The sequence below is a fragment of the Girardinichthys multiradiatus genome, chromosome 22 (genome assembly GCF_021462225.1).
Source record: "Girardinichthys multiradiatus isolate DD_20200921_A chromosome 22, DD_fGirMul_XY1, whole genome shotgun sequence".
Classification (NCBI taxonomy): Eukaryota; Metazoa; Chordata; class Actinopteri; order Cyprinodontiformes; family Goodeidae; genus Girardinichthys; species Girardinichthys multiradiatus.
This window is the reverse complement of record NC_061814.1, coordinates 16256472-16272491: the sequence shown is the minus strand read 5'-3', so window position 1 is coordinate 16272491 and position 16020 is coordinate 16256472. Positions and strand designations below refer to the sequence as shown.

Here is a 16020-nt window from a genome sequence, read left to right as displayed (position 1 = left end):
TAAACGGAAAATACGTTTCCAGGAATTCCTAAAAGGTAGTTTGTTTTGAATCATAAATCTGTGTGTGTTCTGAATAAAGGTCGCAATCATTAGGAGGTAAAACTGGCAGCACAGTATCAGTGGATGTGCTGGGTAGCAACAGTAGCCAACGATGTATACGGGCGACTGACGCCATAAAACCTAAAGAGAGATGGAGGAATAGATGTGTCCTGCAAAATTAAGTGCTGCTCTCTACAAATCTTGCTAGAACCCTTAAAGAAATGTGTTTCCTATTCATGTATTGAAGTTTAAAGTACTTTTACTGGTATTTAAAAGTATAAACAGTCACATTTCTGCCAGATTTGCTTTTATCATATGGGCCTTTCACATTCTTCACGCCTTCTAGAAACAGACTTTTGTTGATTGAAAACTGAAAACTAAAACTCACTTTTATCAAGTATTTATTTGTTCCATTGTTTTATTTTTTTCCATTTAGTTAACAACACTCGTGAAAACTGGCATTACCTATAAAATTGTATCATTGTCATTACTTTTATTACTGTATTTATTCACAAATACATTAATTCTTTCATATTTGCTGTTTTTGTGTTTGTAGATAGTAAATAGTTTAATTTATATATATATATATGGTAATATATATATATATATATATATATATATATATATATATATATATATATATGGTAATTTATATATAAATATTTTAAATTAATAATCAGTAAAATTATTACTGATGCTGTTACTGTTATTACTATTTATTACAATTTATTAGTAGTAATAAACTACTTATTTGTGTATTTTTTTCTAATCTAGTTTTTTAATAAATAAAGTGATCAATAGAATTTGCTGTATTTTGCATGTTTTTCAGGCCAAGAAGAGGACGGACGGAAGGTTTTAGTCCTCAGCTACCCCCAGTATTGCCGCTACCGCTCGGTTCTGGCCCGGCTCCGGGAGCAGCCGTCCTCTCTGCTCATAGACCACACGGTGCTGGCGCTGGGCGGCATCGCTGCGCTGGGCGGAAGCACCAGGATCCTGTACTGCCGCGACACCTTTGAACACCCCGCCCTGCTACAGAATGAGAGCATCTGTGACGAGTTTGGTGAGTTTTGCAGCTGGAGGAAAGGTTGAAGCATGACATCATCTGTAACACCAACAGCTTGTGGAAGTAATGGTGTTTGAAAGGCTGCCCGAAACATCTGAATTATTTTATTCTTGATCTGTAGCAACAATATTATACTCTTGGGAATCATTCTTAACAGTGTTGACCTCAAACTTTCAATTACAGTTACCCACACCCATTCTGAGCCTGCTTTAACTAGAAAATTGATGACTTGGGGGAGACAATTGATTTAGTGTGTGGACAATTTGAGGATAAAAGTACCTGAGTGCAAAACTTACAGTAAAAATCCCTGCCTTGCCAATAAAAACCATGTCTATATAAGGAAAACAAGACAGCCCATCTCATAGTTTTCTGACAGGGGATTTTTCTACCCCTGTGGTAGGTTTATAAAAGGAAGTGCTTTAAATTCTCTCAGTCTTTGAGTCACTATCTGACTCGGGCTGAAGGCTGCATGTTTACAAATACACATGTGGGGTGTTGTAATGTCCCCTGGGCAACTGCCCATATGGGTCATATTTAAAACCACCACTGACAGTGGCCAGTATCTGCAGTGGTGAACCAAGGCTCATTGATGCATCAGGGGATCAAAGAACCCCATTCGGTCTGATTCAACGGATAACCCACTGTAGCTCAAATTTCTAACTTGGTCATGGCTCTGAGAGGGGTCAGAATGCACAATCCAAGGCAATTTGTTGCTATGGGCACCCTGATCAGCTTGTGCCGGTCATATTGCTATGACTGCTTTTTGTATGTGGTCAGGTGGCGCTTACTTTCACTGCCCTTGAAGCCCACAGATTTTAGAGACCAAAATTCTAAAGCTAATGGAAAGTGGTGATAGATAAGAAAAAGAAAACGGAGGAAAATGTAAGTTAAATGTTAAATTGCCATTAAAATGCTAAACATTCAAATTGCAATGTCATGCATTCCTCTAATTCTGCAGCCCTAATAAATCTTATTTACTTACTTTAGAGTATTAAGTATCATGAAAGAAACAAATGTAAAGCAGAAGTATTAAGTACATAGAATTGGTTGGATGTGGGTGCAGCTCATTTGCACACTTTGCTTCTTAAGCAATCTATTTAAACTTGTGATTTTATCTATAAAAGTGTATGAAATTGTTTTACGGTTTCGAAATAGGCAAAGGGGAAAAGTGTCACAGAGTTTTTAAATAGCTGCTATGTCAGTCCACATTGTTATGCATAATGTCTGCAGTTTAAACAACATCAATTAATGAGGAAAAGTAAAACAGTGTCTAACTATGCTTCAGCTTTATTTTAGCTGCTTCATCTGTCAGTATTGAACAACAAAGGTTGCAGATAGACTGGCTTGCCTACGCTGCCATAAAGAATGTTGCCTTGTAAATTATAAATATCTCTAAATTTAGAGGTTCTAATTTGTCACCACATTGAAAGACAATCAAGAAACAAAAGAAGCATATTGAGTGAAGATTATAAATTTCTGTGATTTCTGTGTTGATTAATTCTGTTGCTCCTGTTTGCCAAATGAATTAGTGCAAAACATGTTTTTGATCTTTCCATGTTTTGATAATTAGGACTCAAAGAAGGTTCAGCACAGTTTCTGATTTTCTTAAAAAATGTCCAGAGGAGTGTTTATGTTGACAGACACCAGCGACTGCTGCTGGAACACAGTCCTCAGTCACACATTTGAAAAGCATTTTGTGGCTCCACCGAGGAGTTGTGAAGCGCTGGAACGTGTTTATCTGTCATTCACTGCACCGTCCCTGCTGCTCAAGAATCCACAGGTTTTATTAAGCCTGAGCTAAAACAAAAGGCTAATGTGACCAATCTCTCTCTGTATATTTCCTTTCCCTGGTACCTCAGTAGGCATTAGTGTGTCATTCACTGTAATGGCCCCTCTGGTCAAAAGTCATTGTTTCTCTTTTTCCTGTAAATTTGCCACGAGGTAATTGCATTTTAAGAGAGCAACAGAGGTGAGACCAGAAGGGAAAACGGTTTTAGGCATAGGAAAATAAGTTATGAATAGTAACTCTAACATCCTGTGGCTGCTGTTGCTCATTCTCTTGGCTCGCCGATGCCATTCCTCTGTGAGCCACATTTAAGCTAAAGGTTTATTTTCATAGCCAAAGGGGATTCTGCTTTTTCTCCTTGCTGAGGCAGCCAGGATCTCTAATGTTTTTCACATGAAGGTTTACTCGGCTCTGAGCAGGCTTTTTATTTCTGCTGGAATTGCTGCTCGGAGACTTGATTGTGATTTGTTTTAAAACAGCAGAGCTAAGTAATTTACATGACGCTGGCAGGTGAATAAGGCCTCGAGGGTGTCTTACTTACAGCCACAAACACACATGAATGTTTACACATCCGCACTTAGAGACAGACATGACTGCTGAGCAGTTATCCCGCTATTTAAAGACTCTATTAAAACAACAGCTAAATCCACCTTTATTACAATAAACACAAACACTAGAAGCAACACTATGCAACAGTGAAATATTTAAAGCTACGGTGCTGTGAAAAAGTATTTACCTCCTGACAGATTTCTTCTGGTTTTGCTAGGGTTATAAAATTCAGGCCAGGTTCTAGTTAGGTGATTTCTTGATTGTATGTAGGGAGGGGGGAGCAATTATTTTGTAAATGCAGTTTGATTGTTTTTTTGTTTTCCTTTTTATTAAAGGCAATTATCATTTGAGAACTGCATTTTTTTAGTTACCCAAACTTTCTTTGTTTGCCATTAACATTATATGGTCTGAAACATTGAATGTGACTTAAAATGCAAAAACAGATTAAATCTGTTAAGGGCGTCATACTTTCTTACAGCAGTATAAAATCTGATTAAATGCCCCCCCTCTTATAGTTATTCTGACCTTTTGGATCCAGTAAGATCTGTGCTGGCAGCTGTAATGGTCATCCATCTTCTCCAGACTAAGTTATAAAGTCTGTCAGGTTACCCTAGGGGTTCCAGAAAAGGAGGATCATACATAAAAAGGACTATTTCTGAGTGTCAGCAGGCCCAGTGCTCAGTATTGTGAAAAACTTAGCCAACAGATTAAAAGCCTAGTTGTGAAATCCGGTTTATTCTTGACACAGCAGCCAAGCTAGGCTGAAATCTGATGAAATCATCGAGGGCTGTCTTGCTGGCCTCTCTTTTCTTTATGACTTTTTGTATTTGTTTTATTGTAAGCCTCTGGTGTCACTATTGTCCTTTCCTTTGAACTAGCTTTGAATAAAACTGCTTTTGCATCAAGTCCTGTGATCCATATTCATGTTCAGCCTCGCCTGTCACCCCCAAGCAGTTGCTTTCCTCACGGGGAATGAAACAGTTTTTGTTTATAATTATCACACATTCTCTGCCAAAGGTGGATTGATTATACCCTTGCTACTTTGTGTCCTGAATTTCTTTTCTTTGCCAGCAGGAACTTAATATTACAGCAGTGTGAAACATCTAATGAGAGATATATATGAATTGTGTTTTCACACAGCATGGGTACAAATATTTTTTCACTTATTGCATTCTCGCTGACAAGAGGAATGAAAATCTATCTCTTATATAAACCTAAGAATAACAAAGGTGTGACATACTGCACTGTAATAATATTGGCATTACTGAGCCTCTCTGCAGTGATAAAAGCCAGAAATAGTTTTGAGTGGGCCAGAACCTTGCAATGCTGAATGACTGAATGATCACAACATCCATTTTTTGTTAAAAGCTGCTTGTTGAGTATTACTCACATTAATCTGGCAGGGAGACTGTGCTGCACCGAAATGCCTGAAACATGTAAACACAGCCGAGCGCTTTTAAACATAAAGCCGATGACTATATTTAAACAAGCTGTTAAGGGTATATTTTTTCATTTTTTTCTTAGACCCCTGGCCCTCAACTCCACGCTGTAGGAAACCTAATACTCTTGCATACAGTTTAAAATAACTGTGTTTTTAAAGTTACTGACACAATCATGTTGGAGGGAAAGTTAACCCTCCTCTTTCTTTTGCTCTCACTCTATTCTCCTACTTTCTTAAATCGTAGTTTTACATGCAGTATACAACCAAAGCTGTCCTAGAGAAAGCTATTTTATGAACTTTTACATAGATGTTACATTTGAATTCAGCATGGAGGGAGGAGGGAGTGGGCCACAAAAGGTGTTGCAGTGTAAAGCACAAGAAAAGAACAGAACATGTAAAGAGCTTTCCATATCAGCATGTGTACTGGAGCATTGAAAAATATGTGCAACGTGGGTCAAAACATACGGAAATAAATTAGAATTTATGGAACTTAAAGTCCTGTCATGTCTTTAGAGTATGTGTGTCTCCTTGGATGCACCTCTATTTGTGTGTTTATTGGTAAAAAGACTTGGAAATCCAGTGGTCTGCTCCAGCAGGACAGAGTATGTAACTCCTGAAGGGACATATCAGTTTCACTTTATTTTATCTAAAGATCAACTGTCTGTTTGAGAATGAAATTTCAATGCCCTATGAGTGCCTCCAAGTTGTCTGTTAATTATTAACCAAATAAATGAGAAAGTAAGTGTTGCCTACAGTTTCACTTTCAGTTTAAGCTTCCAGCATCCCGAGGTGAGCAAAGCTTTTCATCGTTAGGCTTTTTCCATTTCAGTCCCATTTGTGCCGAATCTGTAACAGTGGTGCACATGTGCAGAGTACATCGCATGTTAGAGCTGTGATGCTAATTATGCTGAATTTATCACAATGTTCGAAAAATGTATGCTTAGGTGGTGATCAATTAAGCGTAAGCTTGTTACACGCTAGTTACATGTTAGTTACTTAGTAAAGTGAGGAGGAGTGTTGTATTCCTATGGTATTGTATTTTTCCACACCATGAAACAAAAGGGAGATAAGGAGTAGTTCAACTGGGATATAAAAATCTGATATAAAGTTTTAGTCTAACAATGTAAAGGATTATAACAGTTCAAGAAAAACGTTTTTATTATTATTACAAGCTTTACTTTTCTATTAGTTAGTCAATGCCCTCTTTAACAAAATTGTTGCATTACAAACCCACAAAGATGAACCTCTCTCTGAGCTGCTTGGGTCGTTCATAAAGAATAATCAAGCTGTCAAAATTTCTCGCACATGTAAATCCAAGTCGGCATTGCAGGAACCAAGGGCGTGCCGAGTTCCTCGCCTCACGTGACACAGTGATGCATAAAGAGCGTGTTGGACATCTTCTTTCTCCTATTCTACAAGAAAAACACATTGCTGTCGAATGATGCCTTATCAGTCGTCCTCTAGTTATAAGAACAAAGATACTTTGTTTTTTCATTTTCTGGAAACTGTTGTGCAGCACCTTTAACAGGACATCTTCTACAACCACAGTCAGACATACAGACATGGTGTATGTTCAACAATGCAACATGGTGGATGAAAATGATTTAGAGTGCACATAAACTTTTTTTGCGTAGTTTTGTTGAAAGACATTACTCTTAACAGGAAACAATTGACATGTTCAGTTCTGACTACATGTTTCTTCCTCCAGTGTAAATAATATTTACCTCTGTTTCACCCTCAATGCAAACGTGACAGTTGTTTAGGGTTATGGCATTGATAAGATTGGAGTTGTCTTAGGATTCTTTGGTCTGGTTCCCTATTAAACTAGCCATTAGATTCAGCCTCCATGGCCAACTGATCTTTATTTATACTAAATAAAGACACAATTAGAGTTATGTACTGCAGTGAAGATATTAACTTCTAACCTTTAAGTGAGGTTCTGTTTTAAAACCTTTAAACAGAACCTCACTTAAATAAAATCCTGAACTATAATTCATGGTCAGCTTGGCATTCTTTGAAATAAATATACATTTTTTTTGTGCAATCCTTTCAAGTAAGCCTCTCGAGAAGAAGAAAAATAAAAAGGAGTTTATTGCTTCTTTATATCAACGCTCTCCAGATGCAGAGATTTAAAGTCTGTTTTATGCTGTTGTGTTCACATGCATGTTTTTACACATCTTTAGCTTAATTTGGTTTGGCTGAATGTGTATTTGTGAGGGTGTTAAAGGAAGATAAAGAGCTTTTGTACATCATCTAACTGAAACTGATACCAAAATGTGCTGCAGAAGAGACGAAATGAGGAAAAGAAAAATGTAAAAGCAGCAAATGTGTTAAAATCTCAAGCCTGCTTATGGAGCTAATATCTCACCCGCTTGATTGGGTTGGATCCCCGCATGAACATACAGCATGAGGTCATTGTTTCCACAACTTGAACCACTTTCCCCCTGTGGTCTTTAAACAAGAAATTTGATTAGAGGAAATATGCATATGCCAGTATCGTCTCATGACAGGCCCGTCTGTTAATGCAATAGGCAAATTGCTTGCTAAGCTCATGTTTTCTCATCTCATGTGCAGATTTGTGTTAACCAACAGCCCATGAATATTTCATTGTCCATATGTTGTGCAGTGCAGAGGGTATGGACGAGGATTTTAGAGGAGAATAGAGCACATGCTGTGGCTGCATGGTAATATTTTGTAATCAGGACATATATACAGCCGGATCATCTGCTCTAAGATTATTTAATGCACACGTGGCATCACATTAATTCCCTGTATTTTCAGTTGCTACACAAAACAAACAGGCAAATATGGCCCTGTTTGCTTTCTATCTCTTTCGTTGCCCTAATGTACCTGGTGTGTGGAGGCAGAATCAATGCCACAGTGCTGTTTTAACTAGAAGCACTTGGCTTCAGGAACATTAGCATGACTGCTGAAAAAAGCACATTCCTTCTGTTTATCCCTATTACATCATCACCAATTCTTCAGCTCTGAACGTATTGCTTTATGATGCTTCTTTATCTATTTTTAGCAAACAGCACTGATGGATAAATTGCACATCTCATTATAGGTAAGTAGCATTTCAGAGACCTGTGCAGGGCTTTCTTGCAACAGCTGATTAATGGTAGTTGACAAATGGGGAATAAAGGGAAAAATGTGTAGATTTACTTAAGCTAATTTATCAGATTAGTTTATTAAATTAAAACAGTAGAATCAATTTTAGCTCATCATGTTTAGTTTAAGTCAACTAATTCTCATCAAGATAATAATACACTAACAGGTCAATATTAGGTTTCAGATTTTTCCATTTTAGTGGAAGAATATTATTTATCTGTCTTTCACCATGATATAAATGTAATCACAGATAGAAATTGAGTAGTTGAAAGACAGCTGTTTAGGTTGTACTGTTGCTATGGTTTCAGATGCCGGGTTTCTCTGGATGTATGGATGTATGGAATAAAGAGTAGCTCAAGGCTTCCCCTTCCTGATCCGTTAGTTGGGTACCCCTGGTCAGCTGGCTGAAAGAAGACTCCTACACTTTTTCTGTCACTTAGGAAAAGATGTTGAGAAATCCTAGCAGTCACAAAAACGTGGAAAGTCGTAGAGGTCAAAAGACAGAAAATAATTTTGACAAAAAAAAAAAAACGTTTCTTTGATTGCAGGTGTATGGAGCATCAAGTGATGCTCAGATAACATCATCATGTGATATTATTTCTAAGGCAGTAAGAATAGTAATGGTTTTTGTTATAGTTCCTAGCAATATATATAATATAATATAAATGAATAAAAATTATCTTTCATTTCTGGGTGGTTAAACATCAACTGTACTGTAAAACTCTCAACATGCTCTAATCCTTCATTCACTCTTTGTCTTTTCACTTAGCTGTGTAAATCACTATCCAACAGCATAAAAATCAACTTTATGCAGGTTATCCAGCACTGTGAAACATTCAGTCACCATTTTATTGTCATGCTGTCATCACATGTTATTGCAGCTGTGAGTAGTGACGGCTTCTCCCTGTGGCTGCATTTATTGAAATGCCAACATCCAAGATTTCGGAGTTGCCTGCCAAACAGAAGGTGCTTTAAATCATTTTCAATATTTTATTGTATTTTGTTTTTTCTAGTGAGAGTTTTTTCTCAGAATAGTGTGCAGTAGTTTATGATATTCAAAAGACGGTTGTAAAGGCATCATTGAAGAATGATGTAAAACTGGCTCCTGCATGCCACCTGAGCGCCATGAGACGGCAAACATTATTAACACAACTGATGCATGAGATGAACTATTTCGGCCTTTTGTTCAAGGTTATTATTAGACTTGCAGATAAAAGCAAAGAACAGAATGTGAAAGTTGCACTTTTGTCTTACCAAAAAAACTGATAAACTGCAGCTGATGTCATTACATATTTAAACTTTGTTTTAAAAAGGCCAGCTTGACCTCATTCATAAGGTTTCTATGGTTATATCTTTAATTTACCTGTCAAACATTCAAGAACAAATGTGCATGAGTGGGGTTTTAAATCAACCAAGGCTTACATGTCATATAATATTAAGACTTTTTGACAAATCAGGCATGAATCGTAATGCAAGTCCTGAATGTCCCTAATCAACTTTACAGAACAGCATGTTGCAACCTGGAGTGAGCCTGTCTGAGTCATCTGTGTAACAGTAAACGCTGTTTACAAAGTGCGCCTCTGGCAGTGAGTCTGGCGCAGAGACACCTCATGAATGCAGCCCCTTTTTCAGGATGGTCTCCTGGCTTGCTGCTCTGTCGTTATGCAGGTAGGGGCCTGCTGCAAATTATTGTTCCTGAAAAGAGCTTGTGTAACTTTACATGACGTCAAAAGTCCTTGTTGTGCTGCTCCCACACAATGGTAGTAGCGCAGGGAGGATTATGCTATGTGTAAAGGCTGTGATTAATGCTCCCAGTTTTGTTCTTTTTCCAAAGGGATGTTGTGACATCGCTGACAGCTGCTTTGATTTACAAATCTGGTTGTTTTATCTTGAAATATATGGCTATTTTTTTATGTGGTGACAAATATAAGGCAGCCCTTATTTGTAGAATTGGGAATGAACTTCTTAAATTCAGTAATTTAGGTTATAAACATGAAAATACTGACCAAACATAAAAGTAACCATTGGTCTATTTTATGAGGAGAATGGCAATTATTTATAATCAACATGGCTCAGTGCTTTGTACCTTTTGATGATAAAGTCCCTATGATTGGGCTCATTGACTGACTCAATCCCATCAAGTGTAACTAGAGCATGATCTATTAGAATACATATGTTTTATTGATGTATGGGCTCCGTGTTTATCCTGGCATTCATTTATTTATAGGTCGACGCTGTGATTTTTTTTTTTTTTTCCCCCTCCAGTAATGAATAGGCTAAGCCTTGAAGCTTATCCACTGCTCTCTTTCATCTCTCCCTCCCTCTTTCCTCCCCCACTCCTACCCCCCTCCTCCAAAAGCTAAATTGAAATACTGTATTCATTTTTTTTTTAGAGCTACAGTCCCACTGAGTTGTTGCAGCCGTCTGTCAGTACAAATGATGTGGAAGCGTTTGAAGGTTATCCCGTTTTTAGCAAATCCTTCACATTATGTAACTGTGACTCTGTTTTACATGTGGCACTCTTGGAAAGAATGGCGAATGCGTTTGTTTGTGTATGCAGGACAGTCCCACGTTGTGTGTGTGTGTGTGTGTGTGTGTGTGTGTGCTCTTAGCATTTCTTTACAAAATGGGATTTGTTTTTTAATTTCCTCTCCTGGAACAAAGGCCGTTAAAAGCTCCTCGCCAGCGTTTTCACCTCATTGTGTGGCTGCTTTATTTTTACCCCAGCTGTTAAATAGCATTGTGAATTATTACGGTTTAAAAACAGAAACATGAAGCCTCGCTGGACTCCTGCCAGTGCTAAAGTGTTGTTTCTTTCCTCTGTTCCTCGTATAATTACGAGGAATTATCCACTCTGTGAGAGAGATAAATGCCGGGTGATATTATTCAGTTTGTCAGGGTCAGAGGTGATTGCATTCCTCGGTGAAACTGGGTTAAGATTAAACATGTCTCAAATGTGATGCGTGTTAATAAGTGCTTAACAGGCGGCAGCGCTACCATCATGAGGCGATCACATGAGGTGGGCAGAACAAAAGAGGTGAGAGAGAAGTAAAAAAAAAAAGGCATCTGAGAATGTGATTTCAGCTCATTTTGGCTGTAAATTAAACTTGTAAAGCATGGAACATAATTTCCTATTTACTCTGCAAATGCAGAGCTTGAGTCGACAGCCTTCACGAGTTTGCTCTGTGTGCTAAAAAGTACACACATTCACCACTCCTCCTGAAGAAATGCACACTCCCGGTGAATCCGAGAAGGATTTCATAATCCATCGCAATAATAAACTTCTTTGAACTGTTTAATTGGCTCTTCCTGGAACGACACAGCTTTGCTTCATTTGATCTGATGAAAGAGTAATGTTGCTGCTCCCCAGGGGGAGCGTGCACGATGGCGCACAAATAACAAATTAAGAACACTAGTCTTTTTCCCTCTTTTGTTTCCAGATGGTTGCCTTAATAAGGCAGGAAAACTCATATTGCACATATGCATCATCCCACTTTTAATAAACCATTTTCCTGTTTAAAAGCTTGCTGTATGTATCCAATTTGCAGAAATTGTTTTTAAGTGAAAATAATCCTGGGAAGGGTAATGGATTAAGGTCACATGGAAATTGATTGTTATCTGAAAGCGCCATTGTCAGCAGAAAAACCTCTGGAAACATTCCAGAAACATTCCTAGTGTCTGATTCTGTGTAAAATGCCTCTCACAGTGCACACTGCTCTGAATACGGGAAGGAGAGATCATTGATTCAAATGCATGCGGTATATGCAAAAGTATGCAAAAAAAAAAAAAAAAAACTGAAAAAAAGAGAAAGAAATATGTAAAACTGTAATTGACAAAGTCATGACGGCTTGGGAGAATGTCCTCTTTACTCAGCTGAGGAATATTAACGGCGACAGACTGAATGGAGGGTCTGTGTACGTACGACCACAGAAATGAGCTCATTACTGGCGAATGCATTATGTATGTGCACACATATGCACATTTATCTTGTTATATTACTTTATTCCATCTACATATCCATCTGCTAATTATTATCCTCCTTTTTTCCTAGTTTTTTTGTTGTTGGCAGGAAACACTTAACACATAGGAACGGTTTATTTTGTAGGTGCTAAATAAAAATAAGAGCAAGTATTTTAACGTCGTGGTAAACACACATTTGCTGCTATGTGGCGGTTGTCTCCATGGCAGCGGCAGTCAGAGCGTGCCAGGCCGAGCGCCTCGCCGACAGTTTCTCCTGATGATGATTGATAATTACTACCTGACTTGTTGTCCCCGTCTCTGCAAACATATGGCGGGAGCTGCCCGCCGCCGTATATCTGCCTAAATGTTCCCTTTTCTGATAATAGCTTTTTAATGTTGAGTTTTGTTGTGCATGCTCTTCAATCACACACACAACACGCACAAACCCCGCCTCTTTGTAATTACATTTGCAGCCACTCACATAGTTATTACAGAAAGGAAAGAGAAATGGAAAAGAGAAACAGGAGAGAGCCAAAAAACATGCCGATGGAGGGAGAGGGAAGAGAATTGATTTCTCTTGGAATTGGGGTGAGTTTTTGTAGTGTTGCTTGTTTGGTATTTAACAAGTTATCATGATTAAACACAAAACTAGTGTATTTTTTAAACATTGTCCAGAGGGAGGTTTCTACTTTCCCTATAGAATGTCAAAGCAGACCTACATAATAAACAGTGTTCTTCAGTAATATGGAGTTTTCTAATCCTGCATCCGTTTTCTTGTCTTTTATAATCTCTACTGTCCATATGCACGCACCAGCCACTTCATTAAGTACACCTTGCTGCTCCTTGTTTCTCACTGGATATGTTCTCTCTTTCTGACCATTCAAGATGTTTGCACATGTAAATCCCAGCAGTTCAGCAGTTTCTGACATTCTCAGAGCAGCCTGGCTGGTACCAGAAATCATGTCACATCTAAAGTCTATTAAATCTCCTTTCTTTCCCATTTTGATGGCTGGTTTGAACTTCAGCAAGTCACCTTTACCACATCTAGATGCCTAAATGCCAATTGCTGCCATGTGGTTAGCTGATCCACTGCTTGTTTTAACAAGCAACTATAGAGATGTACCTAATAAAGTGACCTGTGAGTTTAGATTGTAGGGAATCACATCCAGTCCTTTACTTCACAGAATGTGTGCCACACGATAAACCAAGTCAGAGGTCACAAATATACAAAGATCAGATCTACACAATGTGCAGCTTCCTGAAATCACAATGAACACGACAAAGAGGGGCTCTAAAGCTACCGGCTCTGCTAGCAGCAGCAGGGTCCAATGATTTAACTTTTCAGCTGTTTTCTTCTAGAGGTAAAAACAATTTTCACAATTTCATTAAAATTTCTGTTCCACTAATAACAGTAAAAGCACAGTCATGCTAGTGAAGCTAGCATGTTATTGCACGCTTCTAATTCAGCTGTTCAGTAAGAAAAGCTGCCTAATCAGAAGTAACAAATCCAATGCTAACTTCAGCATCATAAGGACAACAGCAACTTGCTGGTGTTCATTAATTTAAACATATATTCATATACTTACTTTAGATTAACTCATCGTGGCGTATCAGTAGGGAGGTTCCGTTTTAAGCAAATTTGAAGTTAAATTAACAGCAGGTTCCTAAATGGCATGGCCTACTTTAAAGGGGTCTAAAATGCTAATACAATATGTTTTTTAAGAAACATAATTAGAGCTGCACAAATATATTGAATTGCAGACATAATCACAATATCAATGTGTGCAATATCACATTTACAAAGGACTGTCTAGATCCAGTTTTTAGTAGAAAATTATATTACAAGCCGTGAATCCTAATTCTGCATGCCAATAATATGTTTGACCTGTTTGACAGACTTTCATTATCCTCATTGCCCGCGCTTGATGAATACTTATAGTGCCCTAGATGCTGGCGGAGACATTGTACACAGGAAAAACTAGGAAAACAAGTCAGAGAACATGAGTTTATGGTAATATTATCATCGCAATATTCCTCAATTGCATCACAATAACATGTTTTCCTGATGTTGTGACGTGCAGCCCTACAATAAATAACCAAACTGGTATTTTTTTACCTTTTCTATGGGGCTCCAAAGCTAAATCTACCATATAATTCACACCATGAACACATGATAATAGCCAGATTGGTTAAAGCATCAACTAGGACAATACATCTCTGGTCCATGAATGCATATCTACACACAGCTTTTCGGCGTGCAAAAAGGCTTTTATTTAGCTGCTGTTAAAGGCATTCTTGTTATATTCATAGGGGCCATAAAGAAAGACATCAATCCATATGCCTGATTTATCTAGTGTGCACCATCAGCTGAGACATTATTATGCAGACCCTTAGTGGTGGATCCTATTACATGCAAGCTGCAACATCAGACTAAAGCTGTAGACCTGATCAGCATTTTAAAGCTCAAATTAAATCCAGTGAATCAATATTCCTATTTGGTGCACACATTGAAGTTAGATCTGCATATAGAACATAATTAAGGCACCAAAATTGAGAAAAAACACCAGATTGTAAAAGCTTTAAAGGGCAATGTTATTTGTGTGGGAAGCTTTAAGCGTTGCTGTCAGTTTTTATTTATTTTTTTAATTTTCTCTTTATCTGTCCAAGCGCTATAATGGCTTGCTTGACCTCTGCTTTCAGTTAGAAGAATATCCTCCCACTTGTTATGCCTCAGCATCTGCGAGCTAATCAAACAAATTTATCAGCCCTGAGTGTCTAACTTTACACGTCTGTAGTTCTGCATCGTCTCCTTCACCTGCATCCAGTTGGGAACCGAAGTCACTTCTAATGACGAGCGATCGAGGCCTGCCACAGGCTATACGGCAACAGACAGACCCTGTGAAAGAGATAATGATGCACACACACTCTGCTGTCAGTCAGCCAGCTGAAGGGAATCGTCTTTGAGGAGAATAAAAACAGACCGGAGCCGATATAATGCGAGCATTTGTACAGGATATGATGGGTTCGGGAAATAGTGGAACAGGATGTCATAGTTGTTGCAAACAAGGAGACGGGGATGTGTAGAGAGTTACAAGAAACACAAAAATCTAATGGATTATCATCTTTGCAGAGTCAGTCATATGTATTTTATACACATGCATTGGCACAGAAAGTGACTCGGAAATAACCCTGGAAATGAGTCTCTTTTTAAGATAAATTATTGTTTTAATGAGCATTCGTGGTATCAATAAATTATTCCACATCTATATAAAAAGAGATTACTTTTAAGAACAGACTGTCAGTTAACTTCACAAGTCATTATGAAAGTGTGCTTTCTTGGTTGAAAACCTCAGAAAGCCACTTTTCAATTCAAGTTCAGCTCTAGACCGATAAAACAACTTGCTGCATTTAATGCATCAGACATTTTCCTGGAAGAATCAATATTTGACATAGTCTACAATAAAGGTGACCCTGATTTAATGCTGATATAGCATCATCAGTGCATACAAAGGAAGCTGTTTTTCTTCTCCATTTTGCTTGAGCAATTTTACACTCATAACATGTTGTACGTTTTCCACTATCCCTAGAAAAACAGGTACTGCAATTTTTCTTTTCACTGTTCAGCAGGAAAAACTTCAATTCAACATAGCTGCTCCGGGTTACAGAAATCTTAAAAATAAGTTATTTACCGAAATTACCAATAATTGGCTTATCTTTTTTTGTGTGTGTGTGTCTGTGCTTTGGGTGAAGTTGCTCTTTTTAAAGGTAGGGGATAAGTCAGTCCAGGGTGCTGCGCAGATATGAAGAAAGGCCTGTTTGCAAGAAGCTGCTGAGGACCTGTGGATGAGTTGGCTGCACCTCAGGGGATTGTTGTTAGAACTCTTTTAGCAACAGGCTCCACTAATCCCTGTCTTTTCACTCAGGCACGTGTTCAAACAGGCTTCTGTTACAGTACATTTTCTTTGTCAGTGATCAGAAGACATATTTCCAATAAGGGAGTTTGTCGGTATTTTAATTATACTCTAAATTAAAGAGAATTGTTTGATTCAGAGTCATGTTAAGGCTCCTTAA

At 38.0% G+C, this 16020-nt stretch overlaps 1 protein-coding gene across 1 annotated transcript in view; it reads left to right on the top strand.

Annotated features, from left to right (window-relative positions):
* arid5b (AT-rich interaction domain 5B) overlaps positions 1–16020 on the top strand; it is a 107682-nt gene that overhangs the window by 49126 nt on the left and 42536 nt on the right. The window contains exon 4 of the mRNA XM_047351687.1: positions 869–1099. Within this exon, the coding sequence (XP_047207643.1) occupies positions 869–1099 (231 nt within the window). The remainder of the gene's footprint in view (positions 1–868; positions 1100–16020) is intronic.